Source organism: Rana temporaria, chromosome 1 (genome assembly GCF_905171775.1).
Source record: "Rana temporaria chromosome 1, aRanTem1.1, whole genome shotgun sequence".
NCBI classification, from domain to species: domain Eukaryota; kingdom Metazoa; phylum Chordata; class Amphibia; order Anura; family Ranidae; genus Rana; species Rana temporaria.
In genome coordinates, this window is record NC_053489.1 from 249,177,645 (window position 1) to 249,195,213 (window position 17,569).

At 41.1% G+C, this 17,569-nt stretch overlaps 1 protein-coding gene across 5 annotated transcripts in view; it reads left to right on the plus strand.

The window, feature by feature from the left end:
* Positions 1–17,569, plus strand: part of ADCY4 (adenylate cyclase 4) — a 135,667-nt gene that overhangs the window by 103,984 nt on the left and 14,114 nt on the right. For all 5 annotated transcript variants that reach the window (XM_040353350.1, XM_040353370.1, XM_040353360.1 and 2 more), the window contains exons 13-18: positions 1,739–1,816; positions 1,919–1,988; positions 8,818–8,915; positions 9,818–9,902; positions 12,055–12,192; positions 15,988–16,071. In XM_040353350.1, coding sequence (XP_040209284.1) covers positions 1,739–1,816; positions 1,919–1,988; positions 8,818–8,915; positions 9,818–9,902; positions 12,055–12,192; positions 15,988–16,071 — 553 coding nt within the window. The remainder of the gene's footprint in view (positions 1–1,738; positions 1,817–1,918; positions 1,989–8,817; positions 8,916–9,817; positions 9,903–12,054; positions 12,193–15,987; positions 16,072–17,569) is intronic.

A 17,569-nucleotide genomic window follows, 5' to 3' on the forward strand; every position in this document is an offset into this window, starting at 1 on the left:
CTAACACATGAATATGCTTTGATCTAAACCATTCCATTGTAGCTCTGGCTGTATGTTTATGGTTGTTGTTCTGCTGGAAGATGAACCTCCACCCCAGTCTCAAGTCTTGCAGACTCCAACAGGTTTTCTTCTTGCTCGGTATTCGGCTCAATCCATCTTCCCATCAACTCTGACCAGCTTCCCTGCTGAAGAAAAGCACCTCCACAACATGATGCTGCCACCACCATGTTTCAATTTTGGTCTCATCTGACCAGAGCACCTTCTTCCACATGTCTGCTGTGCCCCCCACATGGCTTCTCACAAACTGCAAACAGGACTTCTTATGGCTTTCTTTCAACAATGACTTTCTTCTTGCCATTCTTCCATAAAGGACAGATTTTTGAAGTGTACGACTAATAGTTGTCCTGTGGACAGATTCTCCCACCTGAGCTGTGGATCTCTGCAGCTCCTCCAGAGTTATCGTGGGTCTCTTGGCTGCTTCTCTGATTAATGCTCTCCTTGTCTGGCCTGTCAGTTCAGGTGGATGGCCATGTCTTGGTAGGTTTGCAGTTGTGCCATACTCTTTCCATTTTCGGATGATAGATTAAACAGTGCTCAGTGAGATGTTTAAAGCGTGGGATATTTTTTTTTTTATAACCTAACCCTGCTTAAAGTTCTCCTACTTTTATTCCTGAAATGTCTGGTTATTCCTTGGCCTTCATGATGCTGTTTGTTCACTAAGGTTCTCTAACAAACCTCTGAAGGCTTCACAGAACATCTGTGTTTATACTGAGCGTAAATTACATACAGGTGGACTCTAATTAGGTGAATTCTGAAGACATTTGGTTCCACTAGATTTTAGTAAAGGGGGCTGAATACAAATGCACGCTACACTTTAAAGATATTTTATTATTTATACATTTATAATTATTCTTCCACTTATACCAATTATGTGCCACTTTGTGTTGGTCTATCACATAAAATCCCAATAAAATATATTTGTTTTTGGTTGTAACATGGCAAAATTTCAAGGGGTATGAATACAAGGCACTGTAAATACCATTTGTGCACATGGTGCAGAGAACACTGAGGGACAATTTATATTGGATGTGACTAAGAGAAGTACTGGGACCTTTTTCCATTTTATTTAGGCTTGGACATTTTTTTTTGCTCCTATCTAGCTTTTAGTTAATGCAGAGGGACTTAAGCTGCCCATACACCGATTGAAATTCAGCCAAATTTCAATTTGTGGGCTTCATCACTCGACCGGATGGTGATTGTTTAATCAACTTTTATTTAAGGGACACTCATTCTGCCACTGTCAGAATCCGAATACAATGTCCCAGTGGCGTGGATAGCGGAATCATTTAATTTTCAGCTCAATGGCTTGGAGTGTATTTCCACTTTTGCAGCCAGATTGCCATGACACCTGCTTCATATTTGTTAATTGTTCACATTAACACAGCATAACTTAAACAGGCTACCATTTTAGATGCATTATCCTTTAGAGGTTTTTGGACCACTTATTGAATGGCGGTCCCAGACATTGGCCCCTTGGTGACTTTGTCTACCACTGGGTCAAAAACAGAAACCTTTCCAGGTAAATGTCACTACAACAGTCTGTGGTTAATCTAAAATACCAGTGTATTATTTTACTTGTCTGCTCCCTCCCAAAGCCTGTTGGAGTTATCCTTTAAATTGACATTTATTTTACTTTGCTATTCTTTCTTTTATAAATTGTATTCTCTAATGTTTCTAGATCTCGTTCTCCAAAGGAGGCAAATGAGCCAACCAATGAGAACTTCTTTAATGTTTTGGAAGAGCTGAACTCGTTAAGGTAAGCAGTGTTAATACTTTTTATGTTCTTAATAAATGTATGTTTCAGTGTATGTGTATAAAGACATGTGTAAACTCCTTGTTTGATGTTTCTGCTTCTCAGGCAGTGGAAGAAATCTGATGATTTTAATAGGGTCACCCTCTACTTCAATCAGCCAGCAATAGAGAAAGAGGTAAGGTGTCATTTAATATAGGAAACAGAGCACAAAAGGTGGTGTTTAACCACTTCAATACCAGGCACTTTCGCTCCTTCCTGTCCAGGACAATTTTGAGCTTTCAGTGCTGTCCTACTTTGAATGACAATTGCGCGGCCATGCAACGCTGTACCCAAAATACATTTTTATCATTTTCTTCCCACAAATAGAGCTTTCTTTTGGTGGTGTTTGATCACCTCTGTGGTTTTTATTTTTTGCTAAACAAACTAAAAAAGACCAAAATGTTTTCTTAATTTCTATTATAAAATGTTGTTTTCTCTTTCACTGCTGTGGCACTGATGGGCACTAATGAGGAGGCACTGATGTGTAGAATTGATGAACACTGATAGGTGGCACTGCTATGCAGCACTGATGGACACCGATAGGGGGCACTAACAGGCGGCACTGATGGGCAGCACTGATTGGGCAGGTACGGACAGGTGTTAATGCTGGACACTGTGATGGACAATGATTGGCACTATGGTGGGCACTGAATTGCACTGTTCTGGGCACTGATTGACACTTTATTGGGCACTGACAGGAGGTTATGATGGGGCACCGCAGCTAGTGGGCACCGATTGGCAGCTGATGGGTATATTTGATGGGGGATCTGCTGATAATCAATGTGCTGATTATCAGCACAGATCACCCCTCTGACAGGGAGAGCCAACGATCGGCTCTCCCTGTCAACGCGAAATGAGGAATGCTGTTTACCGGCACTTCCTGGTTCACTCGATGATCAGCTGTAATTGGTCACAGCTGATCATGTCTTACAACGATCGGAGATGCGGCGTGTCAGACTGAGGCTCCTCACTCGCGAACGCCGCGCTGCGACTCAAAGACCCTAGGCTGGTAATTGTCTGTTTATTAAAAGTCGATTGCTACAGTATTTGTAGCTGCTGACCCTTAATTTAAAAAAGACTGTGGATAAGTTTCAACCGCCTCCCACCCGCTGTATCGACAAATGACGGTGGACGGGATCTCTTGTTCTAGGACATTGTGCGACCTCGATCTCGGTAAAGAGCCGATTATGTGGCTCTTTACCCATGTGACTAGCTGTATCCAATCAAAGCTGATCACATGTAAACAAGGGGATGCCGTTTATCGGCTCTCCTCGCCTCGCACTAGAGGTTGACCGATATGGGTTTTTCTCTGGCCGATGCCGATATTTAGATATTGGGGCAGCCGATGTCTGATATATGATGTCGATTTTTGTGGCTGATATTTTAGGCCGATTAAAAATGGCACTAGCAGGTTTCACACTGAGCCGAGTGTAACTGTGTGTGAAACTGACAACTCTCTCTCTCTCTCTCTCTCTCTCTCTCTCTCTCTCTCTCTCTCCCCTCGTCAGTTTCACTCGCGCGGCGCTTGATGCTTGCCAAAGCCGCTGAGTGTGGAGAAGGGAAGAGGAACAGCGGTCAGTGTTAAATATCAGTCTAATTTTGATAATAATCGGCCGATGCCGATTTATCAAAAATGGCCAAATATCGGAGTGTGAGGAAAGGAGAGCCAAGACCTGTACAGATAATCGGGGGACTGATTATCAGTGCAACCCCAGCAGTGACGTTAGTATGTGCCCATTGGTGATGCCAATCTGTTCCCAGCAGTGATGCAAGTCAGTGCTGCCTTTCAATGCCTGCTTATCAGTGCTGCCTCATCAGTGCCTCCTCGTCAGTACTTATCAGTGCAACCTTATTAACGCACATCAGTGAAGGAAAGAAAATACTTATTTACAAAAAAATTCGACAAAGAAAACTGTTGTTTTTTTATCAAAATGTTGGGGTATTTTTTAGCAAAAAAAAAAACACAGCCCTGTGGGCAAGTGTTTGAACATAGTGGCCCGGATTCAGATAGAGATACGACGGCGTATCTCCTGATACGCTGTTGTATCTCTGAGATCCGACGGTCGGATCTATGCGGCTGATTCATAGAATCAGGTTCCGCATAGATCTCCCTTAGATCCGACAGGTGTAAGTGACTTACACCGTCGGATCTTAGGCTGCAATCTCCCGCCGGCCGCTAGGTGGCGCTTCCATTTGTATATGCAACGAATATGCAAATGAGGAGATCCGCCGATTCAGAAACGAACGCCCGTCCATCGTTTTTTTTTTACGTTGCTTGCATTTGGCTTTTTCTGGCGGATAGTTACCCCTGCTATATGCGGCGTATCCTATGTTAAGTATGGCCGTCGTTCCCGTGCCGAGTTTTGAATTTTTACGTCGTTTGCGTAAGTCGTTTGCGTATACGAATGGACGTAATTTACGCTCACGCCAAAACCAATGACGTCCTAGCGACGTCATTGGGAGCAATGCATGCCGGGAAATTTCGCGGACGGCGCATACACTCCCCCTAGCCGCGGAATTTGAATTCTGCCGGGGGATTTATGATACGCCGCCGCAAGTTTTGAGGTAAGTGCTTTCTGAATACAGCACTAGCCTCTCAAACTTGCGCCGGCGGATCGTAAATCAGATAGATTACGCGGATCTAAAGATCCGCTAATCTATCTGAATCTACCCCACAGTATCTAACAGAAGTACACCCCTTACATTTTTGTAAATATTTTATTATATGTTTTCGTGTGACGATACTGAAGAATTGACACTTTACATTGTAGCAAAGTAGTGAGCGTACGGCTTGTATAACCGTGTAAATTTCCTTATAGCCTAGGCCATCTTTATGTAGGACAACAATAATTTTTTTCAGATTCCTTGAGTTCTTTGCCGTGAGGTGCCATGTTGAACGTCCAGTGACCAAAGAGAGCGAGAGCGATAACACCAAATTTAACACACCTGCTTCCCATTCACACCTGAGACCTTGTAACACTAACAAGTCACATGACACCGGGGGAAGAGAAAATGGCTAATTGGGCCCAATTTGAAAATTTTCACTTAGGAGTGTACTCACTTTTGTTGCCAGCGGTTTAGACAATAATGGCTGTGTGTTGTATTATTTTGAGGGGACAACAAATTTACACTGTTATACAAGCTGCACACTCACTACTTTACATTGTAGAAATGTGTAATTTCTTCAGTGTTGTCACATGAAAAGATATAATAAAATATTTACAAAAATGTGAGGGGTGTACTCACTTTTGTGAGATACTGTACATTCCTTAGAATGGCAAACTTCTAATTTAGGTGTATTTTTTTTTTTTTTTTTTTAAACCTAAAAGAATGTATCGGTGTAGATTTTCTCTAGTTGTCAAATATGAACAGGAGAAAAAGAAAACCTTTGGGCAATTAAGCTGTTCGTACACAGTCAAGTTTGCTTGATTCCTGATGAACTGGAGGAAATACACTCAGTGAGTGGCAATTTCAGCTGCGCCTCTCCCTACAGTCCTTGATTTACAAAATAAAAGGAGCCAGGGAGAAAATTGTTGACTGTTTCAGTGTCTTCATCTAGTCATATGCAGGCACTCTTTAAGCATTTTGACAGTTCACAGGGCCAAAATACAGTAGACGCATCGTGAGATTTGTCCGTCTGCATTGTGTAATGAAGGTGGAAGAATGTGCAAGATAAGTCTTATATGTGTATGACCAGCTTAACACTCAAACCCCCTCAGTATTGGCATAGGGCATCGATATATAAAGCTAAACGAGAGGATGTGGTATTGTTGCCCCAAGATTCATCTGTCATTTTTCTAATGAGCAGAAACTGAATTTAAATACCTATGGGCAACACAGATGCTTTTCATTTCCTCCGGTTTACAGACCATTATTTTCCTCTGCATTTGCCAATGAATGCAGCTGGGCCATCGGGTACGGTACACTAGCTTTCTGGCATCATTACCCACAGCAGTAAATTTCATATTGGGACTTTGGCACCATAAGCAAGATATAAATTAAACTGTAACCACTCATACCTCAACCTGTAACCTATTTATAATACTTATCCCAAGGTAATTGCTTAACCCTATCCCTCCCTGCAATAATAATGTTAAAATTTACACTAACAATAGATAACTTCATCTTCCCCCTAATGCTTAAATGTTGCTTTCTTCAAAAGCGTAAGTGTGAAAAGCTTACTACTACAAAAAGAATGTAAGTAACAATCCAATCTCCCAGTTAATGCTTAACCTTATCCCTACCTCTAACATTAACCTAGCACTTAAAATTAATCCCTAATCCTTGACCCCAATCCTAGCCATAAATTAATTCTTGACCTTTTCCTAAGGCTAGACTAACCCCTAAATGCTTGTACCTATTTTGCCACTGAAACCGGTATTCGGGCTCATACTGCGACGTATCCCTGCTGGGATAAGGCTCTACATGAAGGGGGGAGGAAATGTATAGTTTTATTTATATATTTTTTTATGGTTAGGACAAAAAGATAAACTTGAATTGTTTTTATCTTTTTTTTATTTTCCTTTTATTTAAATATAAGGCTATCTTCTGGCAGCCTCTGTTTACAGAGTTCAGTAACTCAAGCTGCAATATACAAACCAAAAGTAATGCTTAATCCAAGTCAAGCTACTACTGTGCTGGATCTTTAGCTATTCCTTAGTGCTCTGGGAATCTTGTGTTCTTTTAAAAGTTTTAGTTTTAAACACAGATTGTGTATATAAGGTTTAAGCCTAAGAGAAATAAAATGAACTCCAGACTTATAGGTGCCAGATTCTCAAAAGAGATACGCCGTCGTATCGCCTGATACGCCGTCGTATCGCCTGATACGCCGTCGTATCTCTGAGTCTGCCCGTCGTATCGATGCGCCTGATTCATAAAATCAGTTACGCATAGATAAGCATCAGATCCGACAGCCGTAAGGCTCTTACGCTGTCGGATCTTAAATGCAATTTTTTTTTCCGCCGTTCGTTAGGCGCATCATTTACGTGGGGTCACGATTCATTTCCATACAACACGCCCCTTAAAAGGCCTACTTTGAATTACACAGGCTTACGCCGGCCCGTTTACGCTACGCCGCCGCAACTTACAGAGCAAGTGCTTTGTGAATACTGCACTTGCCTGTCTAAGTTGCTGCAGGGTAGCGTAAATAGGATACGCTACGCCCGCACAAAGATACGCCCAGATACGTGAATCTGGCCCAAGGACTGGAGAGGGCTGTTCGGCATGCTGTGTATAGTTCATTTAAAGGAGAAGTCCAGCCTGAGCTCGTTTGGCTGGGCTTCTTCTATGGGTTACAGGAGTGACATTTGTTTTGCACTCCTGTGACCCGTTTTCAGCAGAGAGCAGGCTAAAGTCCACTCTATGCTGACGTCACAGAAATCAGTCCAGGCACTGTGTCATGTTGACAATGGGAGTCTGGATCTGCCAGGTGCCTGGACTGGTACCCGTCTCGGCCTCTCAGTGAGCCACTGAGATGAGAGCCTGAGATGGCCGCTCCCGGCCCCTCCATAGCTCAGTGCTCCAATGAACGTAGAGCAGAGAGCTGCTGGTTGACAGTCAAGAGCTCTCTGCTCGGGGAGCTGTGAGTACCAAGCCATCAGCGATGTTCGATCGCTTGGTTCTCAGTGTAGAGGCACTGGGGGACTTGCATAGGTAAATATGATGGAGGAAAAAACAGACATGTTTTTTAATATATAAAATTGTCTGTTTAGGACCACATTCATACATGTACACTTGAATGGACGTTTAGTTGCTATTTAAAGTGTATATGAAGCCAAAACTTGATCTCACTGGAACAGAAATACATGTTATATCTTACAATGGGGGGGCACTTTTTTTTCCAGTGACAACTGTCAACAGGGGATTTCCCTCACTTCCTCTTACCTTCTGATGTGTCCAGAGGATAGGAAGTAAAGGGAAGTCTGTACCGAATGAGGTTTTAATCCTTTTGCTACTCAATAAAAAAATTGGAAAAAAAGTTTAGTCTTTAAGCTCTACTTTAGGTGTAAAGTATAGGTAATTCTAGACGGCTTTTTTTTTACTAGAGTATATTTCTAACCCATGCCTTTTCATGTGCTGCATTTTTAAAGGAAAGCTGTGCTGAAAATTATGCAGGCATTTTATTAATAACTGTGCCATGTCTGGATACCCTTCATCTTTACTTTCGTCTCTCCAGAGACCCCAGCTCACAGTTCCTCCACTGCTTCCTTGGTAGCTGCCTGCAGTAATTGGGGTGGGGTGCATACAGTATTTTGCCCTCCAGGTATTGCTGTTGGTGATAGTGTAAGTTTAAAGGAAACCTGTATTGAGAGAAATGTATATGTCATTGCTGCCCTCTTCATCTGAAAATACTACATGCCTGCTGGTAATACTGCTCAAGTACCTTTTTAATAGTGTGATTCATTGACCTGGTATGCAAATGAGAATTTCGGACTTCATCATATGCTACATGATCTTGGTCAGGGAATCTGCATTTAAGTCAGAAGTAGATAGGCAGATTGAATGTTTAAAAGGATGTTAGCGATGGCAACCTCCAGATTTTCCTTGGTACAAGTTTCCTTTACAAAATGCCTGCTTGCCTTTTTAGGTGTAGCTTTCAGCAAACAGATGCCATCATCCATATAGATGATGAATGGTTTGACATGTTAAATTATACATACGTTGTCGTATGTGTCTTTTAATGCATGAAGTAGTGTTCTGATGCATCAAAAATACACCAGAGCGTATAAAAATGGTACCTGAAAAAAATATGTAATAAAAATCAATGCATTTTAAACGCAGAAGTGTGAAATAGGCTTTTAGTTGTTGTGAAAAATCAAGGCACGGTAAATGGGTTGTCAGCTTGCCTAATCTTTATAAATATCTCCCATTTGATAAAATAGTGTTGCAGATGTTTTATGAACATTATTGAATTTTTAAAGAAAAACCTATGAACAACTGGTCTCCAATTTGATTATTTTACACAGTACCGGCTATCTGACCTACCATCATTCAAATATTACACAGCCTGCTGTTTCTTCATCTTTACCTGCAACTTTGCTGTCCAGATGTTGGTGTCTCCCAAGTAAGTGATGGAAATACACCACATGACCACATACAGTGGACCCTCGGATTGCGAGTAACACGAGCGTTTCGCAATACGAGCACTGTATTTTTAAAAATCCTAACACGGTTTGCGAGTGTTGTCTCACAAAACAAGCAGGATTCAGGCCAAAGCGGTGTGCAGTATTGCGTTTGGCCTGAGGTGGGGGCGCCAGCGCTGAACAGCGCCGATCCCAGACGATTGGCACTGTTCGGAAATGCTTGGAAAGACACGAAAAAATACTCCGTTCCCGAGCCTTTCCAAGGTTTGCCAAGGTTAGCCAAGCTGTCCTCTGGCCTTTCCGGCTGTTTCCGAGGCTCTCTGGCGCCCACCCCCCCCCCGTGGCCGCATGCGGTATTGCATGCCATTGAAGTCCATGCAGAACAAATTAATTTAATTTCCATTGACTTCAATAGGGAAACTCGCTTTGCTATGCGAGTACTTTGGATTATTTTTTTAACTCTACAATATGCACCAAATTTTGTTGACCTGGAATGTTGGCCATAGTTGTTTACGAATAGCTTATCTAAGTACAAAGTTTAATGCAGTAACCCATGACAGACAGTCATAGATTAACATGAAGTGGACAACAAAATGTTTTACCAATAAGGATTGTGTAATATGCCTTTTATCTATATTGATGGTATAATAACAAAAGCTAAAAGAAAAACATCTGAAAGCCCTTCAAAAGACCACATACTTTTTGTTTCTACATTAGTGCTTGTAATGGCCCCAATTTCTCCAGAAAAATAAAGCCCATGAAAACAAAGAAATTATCGGTCTTCTAAATACAGTAGTTATATAGCTATTAGGTATTATTTCTAACGTATCTTACAACATTTAGTATTGTCACAGTGCCCTAATACACTGCATCTTGTCTTTAGGAACACCGCTCTTGGCATCTCCTATGGCATTTCTTTCTTCCTTTTCCTACTCTACCTTTTTACTTGCTTTGCTGGACATCTGGCGGTGAGTAGTATATAACTGGGTATTGTTTGTTTTTCCTAGGTCACAAGTGTGAAGCCTCACAATGCATCTCCTGCTTAAAGGATAACCGTATTTTTTTGTACATGTGTAGCAAAAAATTATGAAAATAGTACCACTTGAATGCCCCCCCAAACCTGTGTCAGGTGGATCAGCATGTGAAAAAACTGGTCCAAGACAGAATCGGCATGCCAGGCTCCAGTAGACTTCAACAAAATGGTAGCCGTCTGCACACAGACACAGACTCCCTGTTGCATAAATGTAATGAGATGGGTAAAAGGTCTTCAGCTCCTGTTCTCCACCTGTAGTAGTGAATTCCTCAGCTGTGTTGCGCCCTTCATTGTTTAATTATATCGGTCTCTACGATTAAGCCCCAAAAAGGGCGTAACATGTCTGAGGAGTTCTGTACAGCTTGAGAAAAGTAGCTGAAGCCATCTTTTACTCTTCTCATTCACATTTATGCAACGGGCAGTTGGTGTCTGTGTGAAGATGTCAACCATTTTGTTGAAGCTTTTTTGTACAGATGTACATCCAATAGTTGACCTTCTAATTCCGACACTTACCTGTCCACTTTCTACAGAGATCTTACTGAGAGCTGCAAAACCTTTTCATGAAATGACTCTTGGTCCAGATGACCGTTCATTATTGTCATGCATATGAGAGAATCTAATTCTCTTTAGCGAAATATGGAAACGCTTCTTTGGATGCATAGAAGACGTAGTGCCCGGATCATAAACATTGTCAGCAGATTTGAGGTCTATCTATAAATAATTTGCCGTTCAAGTGTCTTGGCATTTGCACAGCTTTTACAAATAATCTCTGTAATATGTCTAATATGATATTTTCTATAAATGGTCACTTTTATCTAGTGGCCATAATGTGGTATTTTCCTGGCTGAAGTATTTCCGGAAACTGCTGCACTGTGGTCCCTAGATGGAGCTGACGATCAAAGGTAAATAAACATATTAAGACACATTACAAGGATTATTTGCGATGGTTGTACGCATGCCGAGACAGCTAGGATCTCTGTGGAATCTGGATGGGTACATGTAATGTTGGGGCAACTTTTAAGGAGAACTTGTGATTTAAACACTGTGGAGAGTCCTGGTTTCCGTTCCAAGATCAAAGCTATAGTGCTCCAAAAAAAAAGAGACGTTTTTTTTTAAATGTGGCAATAAGGTAAAACCCTTCTGTGCTGCTATGCACAAGAGCTCCTGCTGCTGTGAATTAAACGCTGTGACTAGGGGGCTTTCAATGGGGGCACTTGCCAAAGAGGAGGGGCCTGTAGCGCCAGCAGGGTACCCCAGAAAAGGAGGACCAATGTTGCTCTGTGCAAAACCATTACACAGAGCAGGTAAGTATAACACGTTTGTTTTCTTTTTAACTAAAATAACAAAGGTTTAATGTTACTTTAATTCTTCCTGCACCAGAGCTTGCTAGACCTTTTAAAAAAAAGAAAAAACATCTGATTACAGGTTTAAAGGATGGCAGCCTCCTTAGCAAGAAAGAGGTTCATTAAAAAAAAAAAAAAAAAAAATTTAAGCCAGGTAGTCAGCATAATAGCCAAGCAACTCACATTTTCAAGAAGTCCACAACAGCAGCCTACCTCCTGTTTTTTCCGCAAGAGGTTTCCTTTTATGCCAAGTTGTATTTATCAGTACCAGACAGAGGGGAAGATGCATATCGTAGTAACATTTCTTATCTTTAGTGCCAACTAAAATCCAAATTTAGTAATAATTATGTCTGCCTGTGGTTTATCCACAGTTTTGTGTTTTTTTTACTGTCCCAAATCTTGCTGCTTCATCTCAGTACTGTCTGCCAAACCCTATCCTCTAGACTGAACATTCCTAGCTGAGACAGTTTATGGTACACGGTGCTGAAATGTGTTCAGTGAGCAAATGCAGTCTGGCAAGCAGAATCTCTGTAACTTATTTTCAAAGCTGGAAAATGATTAAAACTGTTTTTTTGTAGTACTGTACACATGAGAGCTTATTTCTTCTAAATGAGAAGTAGACTTTTTCTGTGTTCATTCGATCTCCACGGTACAATATGAGGTTGAGTCAAACATTTACAGCTTCATAGAGCTTTATACATTGCCAACTCGTTTAATAAGACCCTTCTTCTGTTTCTCCAACAGAAATGTATCCTCAAAGGACCTCAAATATTGCACTGGGTTCCCTCTCTCTCTTCTGCAGTATCCAGCCAGCCTTGGTTCAGAGTGCCCTTTGGAATCCTGACCATTCTTACTGTCTTGTTTATGGCAGTATTCAATTTGGTAATTTTTATCTGTGTATTTTGTGCCTTTAACAAATGGCCTAATAAGCCACTGTTGCAAGCCATTCAACCAGTGACACCAACTACATTTTAAACCTTATAGCTGCTTATGATCGCTAACATAATTATCAAAAAAAAATATATATCGTACATTTTTTGCAACTGTATATTTATTCTAAAACTTGCAGAAAACACTATTTGAAGAACAAAAATTTAATAAATGTATATACACAGTTGTGCTCATAAGTTTACATACCCTGGCAGAATTTATGATTTCTTGGCCATTTTTCAGAGAATATTTAATAACACAAAAACATTTCTTTCACTCATGGGTCATGTTTGGCTGAAGCCATTTATTATCAGTCAACTGTGTTTACTCTTTTTAAGTCATAATCACAACAGAAACTACCCAAATGACCCTGATCAAAAGTTGGCCTGATAACACGCAAGTTGACACAAAGGGGTTTGAATGGCTATTAAAGGTAACCATCCTCACCTGTGATCTGTTTGCTTGTAATTAGTGTGTGTGTGTATATAAAAGGTCAATGAGTTTCTGGACTCCTGACAGATCCTTGCATCTTTCATCCAGTGCTGCACTGAAATTTTTGGATTCTGAGTCATGGGGAAAGCAAAAGAATTGTCAAAGGATCTGCAGGAAAAGGTTGTTGAACTGTATAAAACAGGAAAGGAAAATAAAGATACCCAAGGATTTGAGAATGCCAATCAGCAGTGTTCAAACTCTAATCAAGAAGTGAAAAATTAGGGGTTCTGTTGAAACCAAACCACGGTCAGGTAGACCAACAAAGATTTCAGCCACAACTGCCAGGAAAGTTGTTCGGGATGCAAAGAAAAACACACAAATACCTTCAGGTGAAATACAGGACTCTCTGAAAACATGTGGTGTGGCTGTTTCAAGGTGCACAATAAGGAGGCACTTGGAAAAAAAATGGGCTGCGTGGTCGAGTCGTCAGAAGAAAGCCATTACTATGCAAATGCCACAAAGTATCCCACTTACAATATGCCAAACAGCACAGAGAGAAGCCTCAAACCTTCTGGCACAAAGTCATTTGGAGTGATGAGACCAAAATTTAGCTTTTTGGCCACAACCATAAACAGTACATTTGGGGAGGAGTCAACAAGGCCTATGATGAAAGGTACACCATTCCTACTGTGAAACATACGTGGATCGCTGATGTTTTGGGGATGTGTGAGCTGCAAAGGCGCAGGAAATTTGGTCAAAATTTGATGGCAAGATAAATGCATTATGTTATCAAAAAAATACTGGAGATACACTTGCATTCATCTGGCAGGAAGCTGCACATGGGATGTACTTGGATATTCCAACATGACAATGATCCAAAACACAAGGCCAAGTCGACCTGTCATTGGCTACAGCAGAATAAAGTGAAGGTTCTGGAGTGGCCATCTAAGTCTCCTGACCTCAATATCATTGAGCCACTCTGGGAAGATCTCAAATGTGCAGTTCATGCAAGATGGCCCAAGATTTTACAGGAACTGGAGGCTTTTTGCCAAGAGGAATGGGCAGCTTTTCCATCTGAGAAGATAAAGAGCCTCATCCACAAATACCACAAAATACTGTCATTGATGTTAAAGTGGTTGTAAACCCACAAAAAAAAACATACTAGCTCATTATGAATTACTTACCTTAGATTGAAGTCTCTGCAGCGGTCCGGCCCGGTGACATCACTACCAGTGTTACTTCCGGGTATCACGGACTCCGGCACTGTGATTGGCCAGAGCTGCAATGACGTCACGTCACCGGTAACGGCATACTAGCTGAAGCAACAGCACGGACGTGCCATTGCTTTAGTGCGCATGTGCTGATGACGTAGGCACATGCTGATAAAGGGGATATCTCCTAAACCGTGCCTTATTATAGGCTTACTTCTAGCAAAAAGTGGTTGTAAAGGGTTTACAACCACTTTAAAGGGGGCAATACACAGTATTAAGAACTGGGGTATATGAACTTTTGATCAAAAAAAGATTTAAAAAGAGTAAACACTAACCATGAGTGAAAAGAACGTTTTTGGAACACACTCCAAGGGAAGAAACATTTATAGCTAGCAAAAAACCTGGGAAAATCCCTAGAGAAATATGTACAGTATCTTACAAAAGTAAGTATACCCCTTACTTTTTTTTTTTTATATTTTATTATTATATCTTTTCATGTGACAACACTGAAGAAATTACACTTTGCTACCATGTAAAGTAGTGAGTGTATAGCTTGTATAACAGTGTAAATATTGCTGTCCCCTCAAAATAAAAAGACAGCCATTAATGTCTAAACCGCTGGCAACAAAAGTGAGTACACCCCTAAGTGAAAATGTCCAAATTGGGTCCAATTAGCCATTTCCCCTTCCCGTGAATGTGACTCGTTAGTGTTTAAAAGGTTATCTCAGGTGTGAATGAGGAGCAGGTGTGTTAAATTTTGTGTTGTCGCTCTTACTCTTTTATACTGGTCACTGGAAGTTCAACATGGCACCTCATTGCAAAGAGCTCTGAGGATCTGAAAAAAAGAATTGTTGCTCTACATAAACATGGCCTAGGCTATAAGAAGATTGCCAAGACCCTGAAACTGAGCTGCAGCATGTTGGCCAAGACCATACAGCAGTTTAATGGGACAGGTTCCACTCAGAACAGGCCTCGCCATGCTCGACCTAAGAAGTTAAGTGCACATGCTCAGCATCATACCCAGATGTTGACTTTGGAAAATAGACGTATGAGTGCTGCCAGTATTGCTGCAGAGGTTGAAGGGGTGAGATCAGCCTGTCAGTGTCAGACCATACACCGTACACTGCATCAAATTGGTCTGCATGGCTTTCGTCCCAGAATGAAGCCTCTTCTAAGATGATGCACAAGAAAGCCTGCAAGTTTGCTGAAGACAAGCAGACTAAGAACATGGATTACTGGAACATGTCCTGTGGTCTAATGAGACCAAGATGAACTTATTTTGTTCAGATGGTGTTAAGCATGGTGGTGGGAGTGTCATGCTCTGGGGTTGCATGGGTGCTACCGGCACTGAGGAGCTGCAGTTCATTGAGGGAACCATGAATGTTAAACATGTACTGTGACATACTGAAGCAGAGCATGATCCCCTCCCTTCGGAGACTGGGCCACAGGGCATAACATAACGACCCAAAACACACCTCCAAGACGGCCACTGCCTTGCTAATGAAACTGAGGGTAAAGGTGATGGACTGGCCAAGCATGTCTCCAGACATAAACCCTATTGAGCATCCTCAAACGGAAGGTGGAGGAGCGCAAGGTCTCTAACCTCCACCAGCTCCGTGATGTTGTCACGGAGGAGTGGAAGAGGACTCCAGTGGCAACCTGTGAAGCTCTGGTGAACTCCATGCCCAACAGTGTTAAGGCAATGCTGGAGAATAATGGTGGCCACACAAAATATTTACACTTTGGACCCATTTTCCCTTAGGGGTGTACTCACTTTTGTTGCCAGCGGTTTAGACATTAATGGCTGTGTGTTGAGTTATTTTGAGGGGACAGCAAATTTACTCTGTTATACAAGCTGTACACTTCAGTGTTGTCACATGAAAAGATATAATGAAATATTTACAGAAATGTGAGGGGTATACTCACTTTTATGAGATACTGTATATAACATTTTGCAGCTCCCACATTACATATGTTTAAACTAGTACCTGTCTTGTTTATTGGAGGCTTTTACGTCAAAGGCATTTTTTTAATTCATTCATTTTATTGAGCATTCGGATGCATTCAGTAGAGCTAATCTCCTTTGTTTTTCTTTTTCTTTCAGTTTTTTCTACCTGATGGGGCATGTCCAGGAATCTCTTTTAATACATCTGTAACTCCAGTCATTTTAACAGTATATAGCCTGCCGGTCCGTTAACATTCTCTGGGCGTATTATCTGTTTTCTCTTAATCCGTGTACAATATTATCAGCTTTGATGTACAAAATAGAATATGAGCGCTCCGCCCCATGCAGAACCATTTGTTTCCTTCTTTTTTTATGATTGCCAAGCTGACAATGCACCCCATCCTCGTGTACCTTTTGTACCTTTCAAAATGTACTGCCTATACAACCCATTTAATTGATATAGACTGTGCACAGCGGTAATAAAAAATGTAAACAAAACAGTGCTGCATAGAGTTGAGTGCACATGTGAATGAGCCCTTAAAAGGGAGAATTAGTAATTCTCCTAGGCTTTTGCTTTGTACTATGAGGAGAGAAATGTGGCCTGGCCTGTCCACATTAAAAAGGGTAGGCTTCCTGGAAAGGTAAACCTAGTCCCTACTCCTTCGGAACCTTTCCCTGTCTCTAAGCACTATCCCTGGCAGACAGGGATCCTATCCCACACTACCCACTCGCCAAAAGCACGCCAAGCCCAGGAGCCAGAGTTTTAAATAGACTCTGTTTGATTCAAGATGGCCACCAAAGCCACATGGGCACCAGCATCAATGGTCATCCAATGGTGCCCCCACTATGACAGAGGAGATCTTGGAGAAACCAAATTCCCCTCAACTTCCTCCCTATCTGCTTTGCTGCTGCAGTTGAGCACCATCTGCAGTGGAGGGTACTGCGCTTGCCTACATGTTCTTTACAGTATCTGGTGCTGTGTTCTGCAGCGTTTGAGCATTTTATTGTCTGCTGCTGGAACTAGATCAAGTAAACCTGAACGCTTGTCGGTCATTCAGTGAAAACGTTGTATTGTTGCCAATGAATGCAGGGCTTCCTCTAATTAGCCAAAGCGCAAATCATGACCTTATCTAACCACCTCTCAACTTCAGCCAATCAGATGAAACTTATGTTCATTGATAAGAATATAAGGCTTCAGCTGACTGGCTGAGAAGCATTCAGGCCAACTCGATTTTGTTTCGGCAGCAGACAAAAAAAATCGCCCATACTTCTTAAAAACACAGCACTGCTTCCTGTCATTTAGTGCTAATACAGTGAAGTACAGTGCACATAGCAGCCGCATCAATTATTAATGGACATGGATCATTTAGACCTATGGCAGACCTAGAATTATACTTTAACTGTACAAACACACGTGTATATTAATATATATAATTATATATGTGTATAGATGGAGATATATAATATAATATAATATATATATATATATATATATATATATATATATAAATATATATATATATATATATATATATATATATATATATATATATATATATAAATATATTGATATATATAAATCAGGTTTCCACAGTTGCATTCAGAAACAGGATCTGAATGTCAGATGACAGTCCCTAGATACAATGATTGTATTTAATGTGATACAGATGAGACGGATTGTAAATGAATTAGATTGTCAGCACATGTCAAGGTTTAAATTCCATGAAAATAATCACATAAC